Raw genomic sequence first — 19,098 nt, 5'->3', positions numbered from 1 at the left:
GCTGAAAAATAAAAGATGTGAAGTGTATGACTGCATTTCTTTATCAGAAAGAACACCTCATGAGTTGTCCATCATGCATTTTGCTATATGAATATTAAACATTAAAGTCAGGAATATAAAACATGATTTCTATGTTTTGACAATAAAACCTGTTGATTGCAACTTATATTTGAGAGAGGTTGGTATTCTTCCGCTGCTGAACACCGTATACACACACTGTATTTATGTAAATTATTAATAATGTTTTTTCTGCTCATTTATTTTGAAAGTAGGCTAACTTTCACAAGGCTGTGAATATTTTCCATCAGTGATTTTATAAACACCAGAGCTTTTATTTTGAAATTTAATTCCATCATTAGAAAAGAGGTGCACGGTGAAACGCCAGGTGTGTCATTCAAAACTGTGGAAAACAGGGTTTTTTGTTTGTTAGGCACCTGGCTGATAAGGACATAAGGTTTGTAAATACTTCGTTTCCTATGTAGATTTATATTGAGAGACGTAATTACCTACTTTTGTAGTTTGGCTTAGTTGTAGGATGAGTTTGAGTGTAAGCTAGCAAAGATGCTGTACTAGCTTAGTATCGTAATAATAACCGCGGTGAAGTTAGTTTAAAGTTGGATATTTGTCAGCCATAAACTCGGGAGCTAGCGACGCTTTTTCACTCGGCTTCCCCCAGAGTTGGTAGAGGGAGAACGGTTAGCTCAATCCTGAGCCCTCGCACTGAACAGACAGAACCTGACTTAGGGACCATCAGGAAATACGACTGCTAAATGGGGATACAAATGATGTTTTCATAATATGTTCTTAATTTGCCCTTATAAAAATTAGGGTATAAAAAATACAACTAAATTGGGTACACGTTGCCCACTAATTTTAAATACTTAAGTGTTATTCATATATATATTTTTAATTTAAGAATAAGGGATTTTCCCCACTCCAATCTTCTTGTTCCCTAATGGCTCAAAACCAATAAGAGTAGCCTAATTACAACTAACGTGGACAAAGAGGACAGACCTCTTTATGTTGGACATGATTACTTATTCTATTAGTATTTTCTAATAAAAAAATGTTTGTTTTTTTTCAAAAGCTTCCATGTCATGTGACCTTGTGTCCTCCAACCAATGTCAGATGGTAATACTGACCTGAAAAAATAAGACCTCAATACATTGGATTTTTTTGCTTTTTCTATTTTATGCAGCACTCTTTCTAAGCTACATATTTGTTAAAACAAACTCATGTTTCATGATTGTATTAATAGTAATGTTAATTCAAATCCATGTTTTATAATGCTCAGTTTTTTGTTTGTTGAAGTTGTGGTTGAATACAGTTAAATATAGGATTATGGTGATCTATTTTGTAAGGATATTAAAGGATGCTAATATTTTGGTGTGTTCTCTATATTTTCAGCATGTTTAAGGAGCTGTTTTTAAGCTTTCTGAACCTCAAGTTGGACCATCATTCAGCTGGGGATGCTATAAGTGGAATGTGCATGAAGCTCAGATCGGATATGCATGGGTGAGTACAGGCCTGTGCCCTTAATAAACACGTTATTGCTCCTGCTCAAAACAAAAAATTGACTGAATTTTGGCAGTGTTTAAACTAAGTGAAGCCAAATTTCAGGAAATTCTCACAAAATCAGTAGTCAAACCAAAAACCCTTGCCCTGTTAAAATGAAAAAATTCAACTGACCTCCAGGGGAGCTTCTTGGCTGGGCCGGCAGATAGCGACGGGGCAGGGCTGGGGTGGAGGGCGGCTGGAGGCTGTTGCTGCGACATGGTGGCCCTCTCTGGAGGTCTGCGGACGGAGGGCCGGTGGTCACTCTGTGAAGAGGAGGCTCCTCGCTCACACTCAGACCTGTAATACACACAATAGATTTTGTTCATATTTTTTAAAATGTATAGGAGATATATGTGACCGTCTCTTCCTTCTTTTTCTAATCACACATTGGTTTTCCTACAACCTGATAGAGCTGTGTTATGTCTTAATTCAGGTTCACTGGACTGAGAAATGGTTTCCAACCTCAGAGACGCGCCGCTGTTGCTCTCAATCATCCTTTTGTTAACCTGGAGCGACAGACTTATCGTGCACACACTCGCACATACGCACACACACATAGTCCGACAAATGTTTACACAGGGACACTTGAACGATTCCACATGGGCACACATACACAGAAGAATACAACGCACACTCACACTGAAGCGCACTGATCATCGCTCATCCTGGTCTGTAGTGCAGCTATAATCTATCAAATAACTAGGGGATGGTTTACACACTTGCAAGCACACACTCGCACTGCGTATATCCTGCTCATCTCCTCATCCCCGATCAATAATGACACCACAGATTGCCTGCACTTCCCCGCCTTCTTCATGTGACAAGTGAGGGATAAACAATTTAATGTAAAGCTGCTTGTAAGAAGCCACGAGATGGTGATTAGGCCGTGTGGCACGAATTTCCTAAACCTAGAAGTGTTTCTATTGGTCTGCATTGTCTTATGTTAGAGCCAAGTCCCTCAGGCGCTCAGCATTAGAACAGTGCGCTGCAGGGTGCCTCGTATATTCAGAGGAGCGGCTTTACCAGCAGTGTGGATTTTGCTGGTCACCAAAGTATTCGGTCTCTCTGTGACTATACAAACAAGTGCAGAAAAAACACTCTACTTTATTTGCTCCCCTCAATATTTATTGCATTATACAAGTGGCGTGTAAATAAGGGGGGTGGAAAGTCAGATTGACATTGAAATATGAGGTTGCTTACAAAGAGGATTTGTGAACCACCGCAGAACTGAGCAGACTACGAATTGATAGTTGATCCCTTTCACAGTTATTCTCAGCATTATTTTTGTCACATACCCTCGTCAGTTCTGTGTCTCTAGACTGTTGGGTTAATAAAAATAAAAAAGAGAGAAAAATGTAAAGAACAGAAAGGTGAACGTCTTTATATTGAAGCGCAGCAAGAAGCACGGGAGCTTTTGCTGTTGTAAAATGCAATATTTCCAGCTAATTAACTTCGTACCATATAAACCTGTACCATAGGCCCACCATCTAGTTCATTCAATTTATTCAGTTAAACCCTTCAGTTCCTTTTATTCCTTCTGGTGTCGAAGGGTCACTTAATTGTAAAGAGGAATTGTTTTTCAAGTGCATTTCTCTGAAAAGTTTATTGGTCTTTAGAGACGTGAGCTATTTGAAAGAGTGTTGAGTAAAGGTATACAGGTAATGTGTTGTCATTCCTGTATTCACTTACTATCACTGATACTATGAATGAATAAAGACAGAAGGATGGAGAAGCCTTTTGTGAGTTCACATCATTTTTAATGAAGTGAGTGAGTGAACAAGCACGTAAGAGAGAGAGAGAGACGGTAAATGTGAGCGGAGCAGAGAGAAAGTTAGGCTTATATTTAACATTGTACCCGGGGCTTCATTCAAAAGGTTTAGGCGCCCTTGGCGGCCGCCTATATCCCCTATTCCTTGAGCCACACCTGGGTGTCACAACACCCACAACACACACAGGTGCAACGCGCCTTCTCCCACACTTTAGATGATCGTTGGCGAGGTTTTTTAGCTCAAGTTTCTTCTCCGGGAGAATCCATGCGCAGCCATCTTGTCCTCACGAAGCATTGAAGCACGTTGTATAAATCGCTGTATTTCTGTAATCGATTATGTCGACGTATCACCCCAGCCCTAGTTGATAGTATGATATGAAAACTTCACAGTAGTGTTATAATTGTTTGTAACTTGCCCTGTGTTAAATAATGTTTCTCCACAGATTTAGGGTCATTCTTTGGAAAAGCACCCGTGTTTTAAAGAGAAAACCCAACAGTGGTTGATTTAGACTTTATATTCCTCAATATAAAAAAAGACAATTGAAATCAATTTTGCTCACAAAAAATCGTTTTCGTTTCATGGACGGATGCTTGTATCTATGATCTCCATTGCTTTGTGCACTCTGCTGCTTATCTTACACAAGTGATGCATTTAACGCTCCCAAAGCTTCATTCATCACCACAGCGCTCCTCCTGCAGTAAATCAGCGAGGCCATTTACAGTATTTCCTCCTCATTAACTAGTCAAGGGCGCTGGCAGTGTGTCCAGGCCAGATACGATCTTGGACCCGGCTTTGCATTAATGCTACCCTTAATTACTGCTGTCAAAATAACAACAACTTTGTCTTAAATGAAAGAGAATCTTCCGCATTAACCTCGATTGCTTTGATTGATTTTCGAGTTGACACGGATCACTCGTGTGGCTGATGTGAACAGAGGTTTGCTCGTTAGTCATAGGTCAAGTATGCGCAGACAAATTCCCTGAGCACAGAGCCGAGAGAGGAAGAGTAAATGATGACGGTTGGTAGGCAGGGATACAGAAGTGAGGAATGCTGTGAATGATAAAAAGGCTAATTCAGTGGCTTGCAGAAAGAGAGAAAGAGGGATGTATTTCATTAACGGTAAAAGCAAGCTGATATGCATCACTGATTGGCAAAATGCCAGCTATGATGGATAGCAGAGGGTGGAGAGGAGAGGAAGACGGGAGGCAGGAGCCGGCTGTGTGAGATGAAGACGAGGCAAACAAAAGGATATAAAAAGAGCGAAGGGGAGTGAAAGGTTGGAGCCAGAGGTGAGCTTAGGTTATTATCAAGGCGGATGAAAATTTATAAGATATTAAAAAGGGAGCTGGAGCAGATAGAAAGAGCTGAGAACAAAAGACAGCAGGCTTTACCAGCTCAGTGGGAGGCCGTTTTATTGGAGCAGCTTGTTCCTCATAACAGAACTAATGCCAGTAGGATAACGCAGACTATTGTATACACTGGCTGAGGAGGACACAGATAAAGGTCATGTACATTAATGCAAGCTTCCTTTAGTGTATATGGAAAATGGCATTATCACTTGCATAGGCAACACTTTGAATTTGATCGTATAAATTCCACCTTGTAGGTGTTTCATTTCACAGGAGCTTAATTTGGTCTGAGCTCGTCAGCTCAGTCAGCACATCCACATCCTGCTAAAGAAACCCTCCTGCCGTCCTGAAGGAATTGATCGCAGTGTAGTCCGTCCAGGTTGATTACAGCACACACGGCACACGCCCAGGTGCACAGCTTGCAGTGCTGACATGCCAAAGAAATCGCTCTTATTCTTCAAAATCATAACACCCAGGGGAAATAAGTAAATACCTTGAATAGTACTGTATAATTTTAAAAACACACACACAGAAAAAATAGCAGCATCTGGTATGATATGATGCATCAGGATATTTAAGAGATAGCTGACAGGCTGTGGCTTTCATGTGGAGGGAAGGGGGAAGTTATTTTGTTCCAAAATGATTTATGTAATTGAAGTTTAATGAGCATTTCTATGTTTATTTTGGCGGTGGAAGAGGTCGGCCTAGATTCTTTATTTAAGAAAAGACACGCAATTCCATGAGGTAGTGAAAGCCCTCATTACAAGTCCTGCATTCATGAAGTACTAAAGTCATATTGCCAAAATCTACCAAAAGTAAAAACGTGCAATACACAGATTGGCCTCTAGGGCCTCCGTCACTTTTCCATCAGAATTTGATATATCGTTCGAACCTGGTGAAATATTAATAGTTCGAACTGTAATAATGTAATCAAATTCAAAATAACAGCAGATAACTCTTGCCCAAGAACAAATTACTAATCTGCTTTCCAGAGTCCCAGAAAGTTCTCATCTTTAAAGTAGTGTGCCTCGTGTTCCAACGGATGGCGACAATACGCTGCCAGTGGAGGAAACTGACGAGCCAAGCCCTTGTTAACCTTTCCTGCTTTAGCGTCCCGACCGTAGCACAGGCGATACTCATTGTTGTTCTGCTCCAGAGCCGAAGCTGTAGCTACACGCCAACAGCCATCTTAACTGTACATTAGACCTGTTGTTTGTACATTTACCGATCACTCTTCCCGGACACGTAACCCATGCACACACAATTACGTTCTCCCTCACTCGCTCTACCACCCCACTCTCACACACTGAGCTCTTCCCAAAACAGAGCGAAGCTTCTATTATAAGACCCTACAGAGCTGATCATCTGTTTGTACCACTATCAACCCAATATGTAGTTGTTGTTTTGGCAGAAAGTTATTTGGGGAACACTATAGTTAGTGTTCGATATAATTCATATCACGTTGAATTTGCTCGAACTTGATTTTTGGGAAAAATGACAGCTGTATTGGCTTCTGTCGGACTGATAATTTTATGTATCAAATTATTTGATTATCATTATTGTTGCATTAGAATGAAAGAAGCATTTTAGTTTTGCAGCTGTTCAAGGCGAAGCTAATGCTACTAAATGCATTGGTTAGTTTAATTGATGATAGTTCCTCAGATTTGATAAGCTACATATAGACTTTGCATATAAAATCATAGTCTCCAAAGTAAGTGTAGCTATCAGATGGTCTGTAATAGCTTAATAGAATAATATTCCTTCTGAGTTTTGGAGTAGGAGTATAGAAAGGCATCCCTACGCTGAGACTGTAAATGCTGATACACAGTCAACAGATGAGAAATTGTGAGTCACTTCCTGCTTGGGAGGACTGGAAGTGAAGGAAGGAACTGAATTGAGTGAACTGAGTTCTATATGTTTTTTGGCTGACCGCCGGGGTCTCTATGTGAGTGAGTTAGTGAGTGAGTACTTTCACAGCCGTAGAGAGAGAGAGAGAGTCGCGGCATCGCAATGGCGGATCCTGGAGCATATTGGACCTCCACTGACGCGACTCTCTATCTATACGGCTCTGGACATTTTGTTCGGGGAGTAGGCGGGGCTGCTCCTCCACTGCTCGTCTGCTGTCCTCACCTACGTCCACAGCACGCACCTGCTTTCAAACACGTCATCGGCCTCATAAGACAGTCTTTGTAACACATTGACCTGATGAGGTCAGCCACATACTAGGTTTTGACCTACTCTTGTTAATACTATGAGTGTGTCTGGATGCATCTAGATTACAACCTAGAAAGCCTAAAGCTTATACACTGATATTTGTTAAGACAACATGTGCTCACAGACAGATGTCGGCTTCATTCAGATCTGTTCAGCACAGAAGACAGTGTGTGTAATTATGCTTCAGTATTGTATTAATCAGAGTCTATGATTTTTCCTGCCTATTGATCGTCGCTTCCTGTCATTTGTTCCATCCGTCAGCCTTTGTAGTACAGAGCACTTTATGCTCTATAATCATCTTTCCTATTATATTAAGTGTTTCTGCTGTGCTCAATGTATTTACAGACTTCCTATTGTCTGCATATTGTTTCATTGTTACTATGCAGTAATAGTATCTTAAAGCAGACTGCTGTGAAATAATGTTTTGGCTCTTAAAATAGTTAAAGCTGAAATTTAAACATAATTCTGAACTGCTTGACGATGCTGGGACAGACAGCTTAAACAAGCTTCTTCCTCTAACAGTTTGAGACTTGATTCTGAAGGTTAAACTAGTGCATTGTGTTTACATACTTGGAGGGGCTTTAATAACTTCAATCAGTGTCCGTGCACTCGTCCTGGTAACAAAAACCTCTGCAAATGCAAAGAACACAAGTGTGACTCTGCAGTGTGTGAAAGTCAAGGTTAAAGCTGCATACATAAAGCGCAAAGTAATGACCATGCAGAGACAATGCAGACTGTGAGACAGATTAGATGACAGCAGTGGAGCTGACAGCAGCATCCACAGGCCTCCTGTCCTCTGACAGGGCCCAGGTGTCAGGAAATGAAAGGAAGGATGTGTGAGGTATATATTCCTCCTCATATGGCGATGAAAGAGCAACGTGCCTCTGTTGCAGACCAGCAATCATTGAAATGGGTCGAATGGCATTCTAAGTATGAGATTTGAATAAATCACAGACTCCTACGATGTTATTTTAGGACTCATTGTATAATCTTGAAAGCATGTCTGGAGATAAAGATATTCTGTGGCTGGAGATGGTGCTGCCCTGAATCTGCTGAGCACAATAGTTAAATATCCCGAACAAGGAAAGGCTCAGGGCAAGAACAAAAGTTTCCAAAGGATTAAACCAGATCAGGAAAGAAAGAGGAGTGAACAATTAGCTGAAGGTCTGGGAGTGAAAGAGAGGGAAGCAGAGGGACTTGGGGATGATGCCGACCGTCTTTGAACCAGACGGTCAGGGTTCAAACAATGTTAACGGTGAGAATCTTTTCTGCTAAAGTGTCCTTGAACGCCACACTGAGAGCCAGTTTGACATACAGTATGCTACACAACAACTTAGTTTAGAGTCACATCTGTATTCTACTCACTTCCCGAGGCAACAGCTCACTAAACCTGACATCAGTACAGGGCACTGCACTCTTTTCAGGGTGTTTAACTTTTGTCTGCTCTCCCTGTGACATCCATATTATACTGATGAATACTGTTTTCTTTTTCACTACGTCTGCACCTGCTTTTTAGTAAAAGAGATTTTCAACATGACCCTCACAAACTGTGTGAAGGTCATTTCACTAAATTCAGCAGAGAGCACAATAACGCTTTTTGCCAAACATTTAGCAGCCATTTTTTGTGTTTTACAAGCAGAAATCTGAGACGATGGATATTTACAAAATACAATTTTAAAAAAAGCTTTCTGTGTGGAGTTTGCAAGTTCTCCCTGTGCATGTGTTTGTACCCTCCGGGTACTCCGGCTTCCTCCCACAGTCCACAGACATGTTTGTTAGGTTCATTGGTGACTCTAAAATTACCCATAGGTGTGAATGTGAGCGTGAAAGGTTGCCTGTCTCTATGTGTCAGCCCTGTGATTGACTGGCGATCAGACCAGGGCGTACCCCCTCTCGCCCAATGACAGCTGAGATAGGCTCCAGCCCACCTGCGACCCTGAACAGGATAAGAGGTATAGATAATGAATGGTTTGTATTAGTGACTTACTATCCAGTTACATTGTGGCAAATCAAGCTAAGGCTTCTAATGTATTCTCCTATTGTTGCCATGTACGGGCGGCTGTGGCTCAGTGGTAGAGTCGGTCGTCTGTCAATCAGAAAGGTTGGGGGTTCAATCCCTGACTGCTACAGGTTACAAGTGTCCTCGGGAAAGAAACTGAACCCCCGAAATTTGCTCCCAGTGGCATAGCCATCGGGTTTGAATAGATCCTGATTGGAAAATGGCACTTAGGTCATTGCCATCAGTGTGTGAATGGGGCATGTAGTGCAAAGCAGCTTTGAGTGGTCGGAACATTAGAAAACTGATGCTCGTAAGTCCTAAATGGGAAAAAAATTACAAGTTACATGTTTTTCCGACAGCAGAGCAATACTTTTAGCCTCAGTGGAAAATTAATGAAAACTGTAAAGGACATAAAGCGCTAAATGTGGGGAAATAACCAGATTGAGAGTGAGTTAGGTAGAATAGAGTGAAGGCACGTGCATGCTGCGGAACAAAAAGTAATTCATTAGCACTGTTAACAGGAATGAGGGCTGCTCAGTAGGAGAGAGATGATTGACAGGGATACTGTCATGCAAATTATTTGGGGAAAAATTAAACTGCCAAGACTGTCAGTCTGCATCACACTGCAAAGATAGAGTTAAGATTATTAGTTCAGACATAGTGCTTGATTATATTTAGAATTATACACTTTTATTGATATTCACAAAGACAACACACCACCACGTTATCAGCACGGTTTATCTCTGGGTGAGTCGACAGTGCCTCTGTCAGCCTGCACCATCAGTTAAGCTCATAAACAGTGATTAACACGGAGCTGGGTAAAATACATGGGGAGTTTATCAGTTAATGAAGAGGCCCATTGAGCCCGTCCTCACTGTCACCGCTCTGCAGCCTCCGTAAGCCTCTGCCATGTTAGTTTTTCTCTCCTCCGCCGCAGAATGGCAGCCATATCTAATTGGCCCATCTAATTTGCTGCTCCGCTAGTGTGTGGTTGAGTGTGTACATACGTGTGTGTGTATCTGTGTGCGCACATGCACCATAGAAACCATCTGTTCACAGTGAGCTAGCATGAGTCACAGACCAGATCTGAGCCATGGCATCTGGGGTATGGCATCCTCTCTCCTCCCCGCACCAATCCCTCACTGCTCCTCTCTTTCCGCTCTTTTTTCCCTTCACATCCGCTCGTCCTCTTTCCCCTCTGCTCATTTCGACTCATTGAATTTTTGTTTTATCACCGCGTCTCCCTTCAGCCCTCCGTCTCCCCATCGCATGTCTGCTCACTCCCGTTTGTTCATTTGATTTTGCGCCTTTATTTCATTATCACCCGAAGAGAAGACGGATTGAGGTGATAATACTTTAATAATACAAAGTTTGCTTTGGCGATTGAGTTTCCGTCTCGGAGTCGGCACGGCTCAAAGGCACAGGCTTCATCTTCTTTCTGCTTGATTCTCCTTGCAGCTGTGTAATGGAGTCTGTCAATCACAGTGGAATTAAATACACAGCCCCTTCGGTGTCTTACATGCACATATGCTCTCTCTCTCTGTAATGCACACACACACATCCCTGAAACACCGTTGGGGATGTCAGCGGCTGGGCTAAAGGGAGGATTGGGTTAATGACTAATCAATGTGGTATGGAGTAACCTATAGCCCCAGAGGTGCTAGACAAACACACACATACTTGCATCCATACTTATATGCAAACAGGCGCTAAGAATCAATCAAGGGCATATCAGTGCAGCTCAATGTCACCATGGTAACCTTGAGAGCATATGTAGGTAGTGCTGTGTTTCCATTTAAGGCGTCCCAGGATCTGTGATTTGTTTCACTTCATCTTAAAGGCTGGTACATTTCAGAATAAAATACTGTAACAATGTTAAAGGGTTAGTACACCCTAAAAGTATATTCTTACTTACTTTTTTACAAGTACGCCGTTAAGTCACTGTCTATCGCTGAATGAGGTAACACAATGGTGATTGAGCCTATGGCCCGCTGATGAAAGCCTTTGCATTTGCAGTATATAGTATTATTAGAGACTGGGTGTCTGTGGCGCCTTTCTCAGAAAAAATCAGAAGCGGCGCCCAGTTAGTGGCGCATTTTCCATCAGCCAGCAGTGGTTGGTCTGCCAGAGAGGGTAGGCGGAGCTAAGCGGCTGCTTTTCCGGTCTCTGCAAGTGTTGTGAGTAAACAGTAATCTACTATGGCTGAACAAACACAGAAAAGATGGATGACTACAGATACAACTTCAAAAATAAGAGAAAATCTAAAGAAAAACAAACAAATTTGACGCTCAGATGAAGGCAAACAGTCTAAAAGGGAAAGCGACCGTCAGCGAGGAAAATCAAGAGATACAACCGCGGACGTCACACATGCAACACTGTCTGGATATCTGGGAAGTGCGCTCCTGCAATTATCGCCATAGGTGCCGCTAAACAGAAGGAAACTGAGATCTTTGAGATTATTACTTTAACTCAGTTGCAGTTGAATTGAAATTGTGTTGACAAATCAACACCACCATTTTCGACCAGAGAAATAGTCCCTATAAAATAATTCAGCAGATTATTAACTGGGACATTGTTTCTGTGAAGTGTTGTTGAATTTTTTAAGCATCATTTTTCAGTACTGTAAACACCGATAAACTAAATTCCATTTAACGCCATGTTATCAGAGTGCAGGCAGACATCTTAGACATTGATTTCTCAAAAATAGAAGAATAAAACCATGACTGAGTGCACGGCTTACAAGGAGTGAGATAAAAATGTGTTTTGTGTGTGTCATTTGGGCGACCTCACCCTTTAACATTGTGATCATAATCTAATGCCTGTGCACATTCTCCTCCAAAGTATTCCTTTTCCTTCACTCTCTCTTCTCCACAGACGCACACATACTCCACACATCTGCACATTGATCAGAGCAGGTTAGCGCGCTACGACAGTGGGTAGTATAAACTCCAGGGATACTTCCACTAACCCACTTTACTCGAGCGCTGCAATCCTTTCCTCCCCATCGCTCTATTCCTTAATGATTTCTCCTACCCTCCTACCCCTATCATCCGGAGCCCTAATGGAGTCTGCTTTGCTTGCTGATCAATGGGGAAATGGAGCAACTGAGCCCAGCCTTTCTTCCCTCTGTTACAGAGGAGATGCTGCCGTTTGCGGTGGCTCCCCCGACATCTTTGATAGGAGGATGTGTCAGTACTCATCCGTCAATCTGTCGACTCTTTGATCTGAGTTTGAGCGAGGTGAGAGGGGGGAAAGATCGACAGGCGGTAGAAGAAAATCAGGTATGGCAAACAATCAGTATTTGTAAGCCTTACATACATCCCTAATCTATGTGTATGTATGCACAGATAAACAAAAGAAACACCGACAGAGCCTTAGGAAATTAAACACTGAACACCGTTTACTATTCTTATGACGGTTAAGCCCAATCTTGTTGCAAATCACAGCATCCATCTACAAATTGGTTTGTGCAGTCACTCAGAAACACAACCAATATTTCACATTGTGCCTCGGGCTACATAAGGGTTTAAAAAATGCAATTATTTTTTGGATAAAGCTGATAATATCTCAAATTTAGATCAGGGGAAGAGCCACACTTTAAACAAAATGTCACCCCTATTTTCAGCTCCTCTAAATTGCCTCCAGGACAAACAACAACTCAAAGTTTCATATCATCTAGTCCCAAAAGATGAGGTTAAGGCTGTGACTAATGTCTCATATTTGTCCCGTTTTATACACAGTAATGTTTTTGTAAGGAACAATCTTAAAAGGTAAGCGTTCAACCACTGAACCCGGGTCCAGAAAGGACAAGATTTAACACTTTTTTAAAAAGTTTAAACTTTTCAAAGTGTCCCCAATTTTGCAGAGGAAGGTTAGACAGAAAGGCGTCAGACACTCCTCTGGTTACAGCTCGACCAGTGCTCCTCACACACTGGGAGAGACCGAACGCATCTATAGTCAAGCCCTCTTTTGTCTGGAAGGTTCAAATAGAGCGGCGGGTTCAAAACGCATCATGGCTAAAGGTCACGAGCACCACACAGAGTCAAAAGTGGAAGTAAAATGTTCCTGCTCTGCCCTCCTGCCTCACACACACACACTCAAACACACTCACAGAGAGAAGCGAACATCAAAGGCCCTTAATCTTTAGCCTCTCATGTCTGTCATCCTTGATTCCATTTTGGTCTCACCGTGCGCTGAGCAGCGGGAGGAGGAACATTCGGCTGCAGGCGCGACTTTAAAAACGTCTGCAGGCAGGTGTTACTGGGATCTGCGAGTGTGTTCGCGTGTGTGTTTACAGCGTTACATTTTTAATGTGATCGGTATGCATATGAAGGATTAATACAACCAGCTGCTTAAATATTGAAAAGCATGAGTTTAGGTCCCTGTTAAATAGTGTAGATATATTTAAGTGTCTGCACTTTCAATTTGAAGGAATGAAGTTATATTTGTCCAGAACGATGCAGAGATGTTCCTCCTGCCTGTATCTCATTTCATGGGTTTATGAAATTGATAAAAGAAATGAACTACACAAATGAAGCTATTGAAAAGGCATCGGAAATTCAATACTGTTGATTATGTTGCCTTTGTCTCCAGTAAAAAACTGTACTTATAGCTGCAAGCACACAGGTGCCATGGAAACGATCTTGTTTAGCTCGTTATTGTTACAATATACTTTTTACATTTTAAAATCACAGATTTACGTCAGGCGCCGGTGGGAAGCATCACAGTTAATTTCTTTAGTGCAACAACATTTAATATGATTAGGAATTAAGTTTGAGGTAATGAGAGCGTAGGATACAAAAGAAAAAGGGATAAAGCACACAACAAAGATGATAAAAGGAAGAGTGTGTGGAGTGGTGCATCTTGCTATTCACTAGCAAGGACCACACCATCAACAGGATATGATTTAACAATTTATTGATTAATGAGATTGATGATTAAGATGCTTGGGCATGGAGAGGTCAAAGCTCTTGCGGTTAGCGTTTTGGGGAAACTTTACTGGGGATCCGTCATAGCACCCGGGCACGACGAACCCCCTCAGGGCCCTACGGATAAGAGGACAGACGGAAACAGAAAAAGAAAAGGGGTGGGAGGGAAGGGTGCAGGATACGAGAGTGAAAGAGGAGGAGAGGGGAAGAGGCGCACTTAAGGTGTGGTCCTGCTTCTGAAACTTTGCTATATAGCATCAATTGTTGCACACTAGGGCTTCAACTAACTGTTACCTTGTCTTGGACTAATCTGCTCATTAATTTTGAGTTTAATTGATAAGCTGTCTGGTCACTAAAGAGTAAAAAGCCAATCACATAATGCAGAAGCTTCTGTTGACATCTTCATGTGGCCTTTTCAATGCCCCCAAAACCCTGAAATATGAAGTTTAAAGTCATAGAAGATGAAAAAATCCAGCAAATATTCACATTGAGGAAGCTAGAGCTGGTAAGTACTTACAAAGAATGAATCGCGGCTGCTGATGGCACCATAAATTGCACATCATTTGCACACGCTATCTGCCCCGTCTCAAGGTTCGATTCAGCACACACAAATTGCACTAATGATATTCGAGCGCAAACACGTCCATATTCTAACTGCATTGCTATAAGCGCCCCCCCTGAATGTTTGCATAATGACAAATTTAAATGCGCGCAAACGGCACCGCAGCGCAGTTCAGGGTGCAATGAACTCTCTGCGTGTGTTTGGAGAATGAGGCGGTGTCTTTTTGTGTCATTTGCACAGGTCGAGCGGGCGCAAAAGCCACGCAATCCTTCGTGAATTAGGCCCGTAGTATTTCTGCTTTAAAATGTCTTAACAGGTAAAAATATCTGCAGATAGATTTCTATTATTTCATAAAGCAAAAACCATTTCAGCTCTACATGTCGGAACACTTGGTCAATACTCACAACGCAATTAGAACGCTGCTTATTGGTTAAATGAATGCTTTTTCTATTAGGTTTTTAAATAGAGCAAACGTTGATAAAAGGAACTATGTAATTGATCGAAACAGGTATGAAAAGATTTATTCCACTTTTCTTAAATTAACACATTCTGCTCTGAAGACCCCGAGGGAGTCCTCTTTCTCTCTGTTCCACAGTAGCTGATAAGGTGCCTCCCCCACATTACCACACAGTTCGTATTCATTACCCACCAATGGAAGGGAGAGAAAACAGAGATGGAAACAGTCCAAGTCCAAAAGAGGGGGACGAGGGAAAGGAGCGATGACATAACAGGGGGGCCTGATGTGCGTGAGAGCGGAGGTGCTTACGTCAACTGTAACTGGGAGAAGAAGAACCAGCATCTCTATGTAGGTCACATTAAAAACACATGCAGCTACCACAAATTCAGCCAACTAACAGACTGGTCTGCCAAGCAGCATTGAAATAACAACTGTTTAGTCCACCTCCAGATCTCCATGAGTGGGAAAAATTATAAGTATCCACAGTGTAGAGTTATCTCTGCTGATACTGAGTGAATCTTCAGCACAGACCTAGTTTAGAGCTTGTTAAATTACTGATGAGTCTGGGGAGGAACATCATGTGCTCTGTTTGTTTTACATACGTCAAGACAAAATGAGTGTTTCAGGATGTCAAATGGGCACTTTTTTTACATTTACAAAGTCTAAGTAACACTGTTTCTGCCTTCTTGTCGGCTTTTCTCGCAGCTTTGCAGCATCCTTTACTCAGGAATTTAACCATCATCCAAATGCTAATTAGGCAGTAACAATGTCACAATGTTCTGACCTCCAGTCTCAACATTATAATTAGCTAATAATAGTGCCGCTATTTAGTTCAATCATGTGGGGGAACCTGCACAAACAAACACATGGAAACGCTCCTTATGTGTTGCAAAAAATATGCTGCACTTCTACAGTTGTTATTGACCTGCACCTTGCTCGTGTGTGAGACTACAAAGTGATGAATAAATGGTAGGCGGGGTGGAGCTCAGGAAGAGAAAGTAAACTGTAACATAATGAATGTGGGAGGGGGCTGTTTATGCAAACTATATTCATGAGGGGGATTCTTAGAAGAAGGCAATAAAGATGATGATGATAGTGGTGATGAGGTGATAAAGTAAAGTGTTTATAAGTCTCACTGCGATCAACAGAAAGATACCAGTGCATTGTAAACAAGGAAGATAAGAAATAAGGCCGGAAATCCTACACATTACATTAACAGATATGTGATATGTGGACTCACGGTGAGCTGTCCTGCAGGGGTCGCTCTGTGTGCTGTCGGCCGAGTGAGCCGAGGAGACGGAGGACACACTGGAGCTCCTGACGAAGCCGAAGGCAGCCAGGCGGCCGGCGGGGAGGCGGGTGGAGCTGAAGCCTGGGGGGCGCAGGCCTGACTGGCTTGTTTTGGGAAGCAGAGACCTGGAGGCGGCGGCGACGGCGGCGGCGGCTGCCTGGGGCTGGGCTGCTGCTGTGGCTGGAGCAGGAGCATGATGGGTAAAAACTTCATCTGTTAGAAAAAAAACACAAAATTAAGGATCATTTATGACTTTTTTTTTCGCTGAAAGAACAGCGTGTGTGTGTTTCACTTTAAACTCATTAACCTCCCATAGCAACAAAACGCAGAGGAGTCAGCATTGATGTGATGAATCATTCATCATCCTGTGTTGACTAAGCTCTCCGTGGGCACCGGGAAGTTTTCGGTGTTATGACTCCGACTGCTACAGCAAGCAAATATAATAACTATACACACAACAAGCTGCTAACAGCTGCTCTTGGCTCCGGCCGAGCTTGCGGGCTGGGCTAGCGGCCAGCACTTTCTCTAATGTCAACACTGTTAGGACGTTCAGTGTGACACCTATAATTCAGGACATACAGTAGATTGTATATCATTCACATGCTAACACTGAATTAGCCTTTTTCAGTTCATTACATGAACAGTAATTCCTCATTAGATGTAATAAAGTGATTTGCAGCTGCAAAAAGGCTGTGGCTCAACCTTGACTTTAAGAGAGAAGCAGAAAGGTGGATTAAAAGAGAGGAGGAAATAAAAAGGCGAGTAAGTATCATTACAGAGAACGAGGGAATCAAAGAGAGAAAGGGAGGATAAAGAAGTAATCATTGCTCCAAAGTGGAAGCTATTGTCGCTTAGCAATGGGGAGAAATCCTTCTCGCTAATCTATGGTTTCCAACAGCAAAACAGATGAAATGGGCAGGCATGCACAACCAAGGCTGCACACACACATCCACACAGTGGGCAGTGGGTAAATCCCCAGGACCCAGACCCATCTTGACTACCCCTGCCTGCGGTAAAAGGTTTAGATCCTGGGAAGAAGAAGAGCATTATCCCCTGCTGGCTGCAGAGATAAGGTAGGCCGCCCTCCTTTTCTCTCTATTTAGCACAGCTGTGTGTTTCAGTGCATGCTACAGGGTGAGCACCGCACCAACACAAAAGAAAAACAAAACTCTGAGAGGGGAGAATACAAGCTCTCCTGGAAGAGAGAAACAAAGGGGGAGCAAAGTCTCCCGTGTAGCTGCCCTCCAGCATCTTGAGCACACTTATCACCTCTTTCCTCCCTCAATATCTGCCTGAGTGCCGTGCGGTGTGTTTATTCGATTGGAGCTCGTCCCTGTTGAGTGAGAAGGTCAGGAAAACTCAGGATCATTAAAGATAAATGTCCTCATTTCCATTCTGCCCCCCAACCCCAACCTCGATCCATTCGCCCCCTCTGAGAGAGGAGGCAGAGAAGTGAGCCTGACAAACATCCACTTTAGCCTAGATATCACGGACCTCTGCTCCTGCTTAATGAAAACACACATAATTTATAACAATCTCAAAAAGGAAGAGATTATTCATATGACTTTGACTGCCCTTCTGCCTTTCTATATTTCACTGTACTCTTTTCTTTCACCCCGGCTTTCTTCTTAGAAGTTCTCACATTTGTCTCTTTCTTATTCAGCAAATTGCCCTTGAAAAACACACTATTTACAGAAATGGCTCTCAAAACGTAACAAATAAAAAAGTGTGTACTTGAAAATGCATTATAAGTCATTTAACCCTGGGCGTTTGCAGTGTTTTTTCCCCGTCAGCTATTAAAAATATTTTAATAAAACCACTTCAACTTGCCCGTAGGTCTTAAAAACACCTTCTGTTCTTGAACAAGCCCTGCAGAATAAAAACATCTGAAACATCAATAGGCTTTCAAAGAAGGAACAAGCACCCTGACTTGAAATTAATTATGTAAACGGGGCTGAGAACAGTCAATGGGACGGGCGGCTCGGACGAGCGCTATAATGACCAACCGATTTTAATTGCAGCCCAAGGTGAGCGGCAACAACCTGCATGGATTTCCTCCACAAAGCGTTAAATTGAACGTTATTAAATGGGATACTTGAGTGCATTGCAATCCCTGCAGGACTACTCGAGCAAAGCACGGGGGGGTTTACTTGCTGGGAAGGAGCGAGGATGAGAGCCTCAATATGCCGAAGTTACAGTAGCTTCAACACAAACGTCTTGTGCTGTAGGTGGATGATCCTCATTATCATCAAACCTACACGGTAATTAAGTGAGTAGTTGGAGTACGTTGACTGTGCTACAATAGCTGTACAGTATAATTACCATTATATCAGTGCGAAAGATGGAGAATTTCCTGTCATGGAAGACTTTGCAATTAACAGTGATGAAGAAGAAAGGGAAAATATAATCATTCAGCTCTGATTTCTCCGGACGAGGGAGGAAATAACAACAACCATAAAACCAGGAGGAATCGCTTAATTACATATTTTCTACACGCAAGTACAGACACTGATACAAACAGTGCTGACTAATGCTACATGTGTATATTTAGTGTTTTAGCTGGTGTTTATCCATGCAGAGTGTCGGGCAGGGATGCAGCAGGAAAGAGGGATGATTCCAGCAGGAAGATACTGACATTACTAAAACCTTAATTGCTTTGCACTTCAAAGCCTGTAATACCCTGGAGGGCCAAGCTGCACTGAGACAACATACATATGTATTAATAGGGATTATGATAAGGAAGCCTCGCACATCGTAACACCCTGCTGATCAATTCTGTATGTGCAGTTTTGCAATCTGTGTGTGAGAGGGCACATCAGAGGCCTTCCAGCAGTGTGCAGCGGTGATGAGCACATTTCATACTTCAAAATTCCTGTGACAGTCGAGCTGTAATGTAAATCAGACTTCAGGTGACAGAGATTGTATCTGAATCATCTGAGTGAGAAATGTGCTGTACGTGGGGAAAAAGTGCG

General features: G+C 42.4%; 1 protein-coding gene across 2 annotated transcripts in view; it reads right to left on the bottom strand.

Annotated features, from left to right (window-relative positions):
* mtus2a (microtubule associated tumor suppressor candidate 2a) overlaps positions 1 to 19,098 on the bottom strand; it is a 48,946-nt gene that overhangs the window by 13,533 nt on the left and 16,315 nt on the right. For both annotated transcript variants that reach the window (XM_069677782.1, XM_069677791.1), the window contains exons 4-5: positions 16,076 to 16,339; positions 1,690 to 1,854 (exon numbers count right to left, since the gene is read on the bottom strand). In XM_069677782.1, coding sequence (XP_069533883.1) covers positions 1,690 to 1,854; positions 16,076 to 16,339 — 429 coding nt within the window. The remainder of the gene's footprint in view (positions 1 to 1,689; positions 1,855 to 16,075; positions 16,340 to 19,098) is intronic.

This window comes from Semicossyphus pulcher, unplaced genomic scaffold (assembly GCF_022749685.1).
Source record: "Semicossyphus pulcher isolate SPU_LCO1_2020_fin unplaced genomic scaffold, fSemPul1.0.p SCAF_10, whole genome shotgun sequence".
Classification (NCBI taxonomy): domain Eukaryota; kingdom Metazoa; phylum Chordata; class Actinopteri; order Labriformes; family Labridae; genus Semicossyphus; species Semicossyphus pulcher.
The sequence above is the reverse complement of the archived record's forward strand: the minus strand, read 5'-3'. Positions and strand labels throughout refer to the sequence as shown.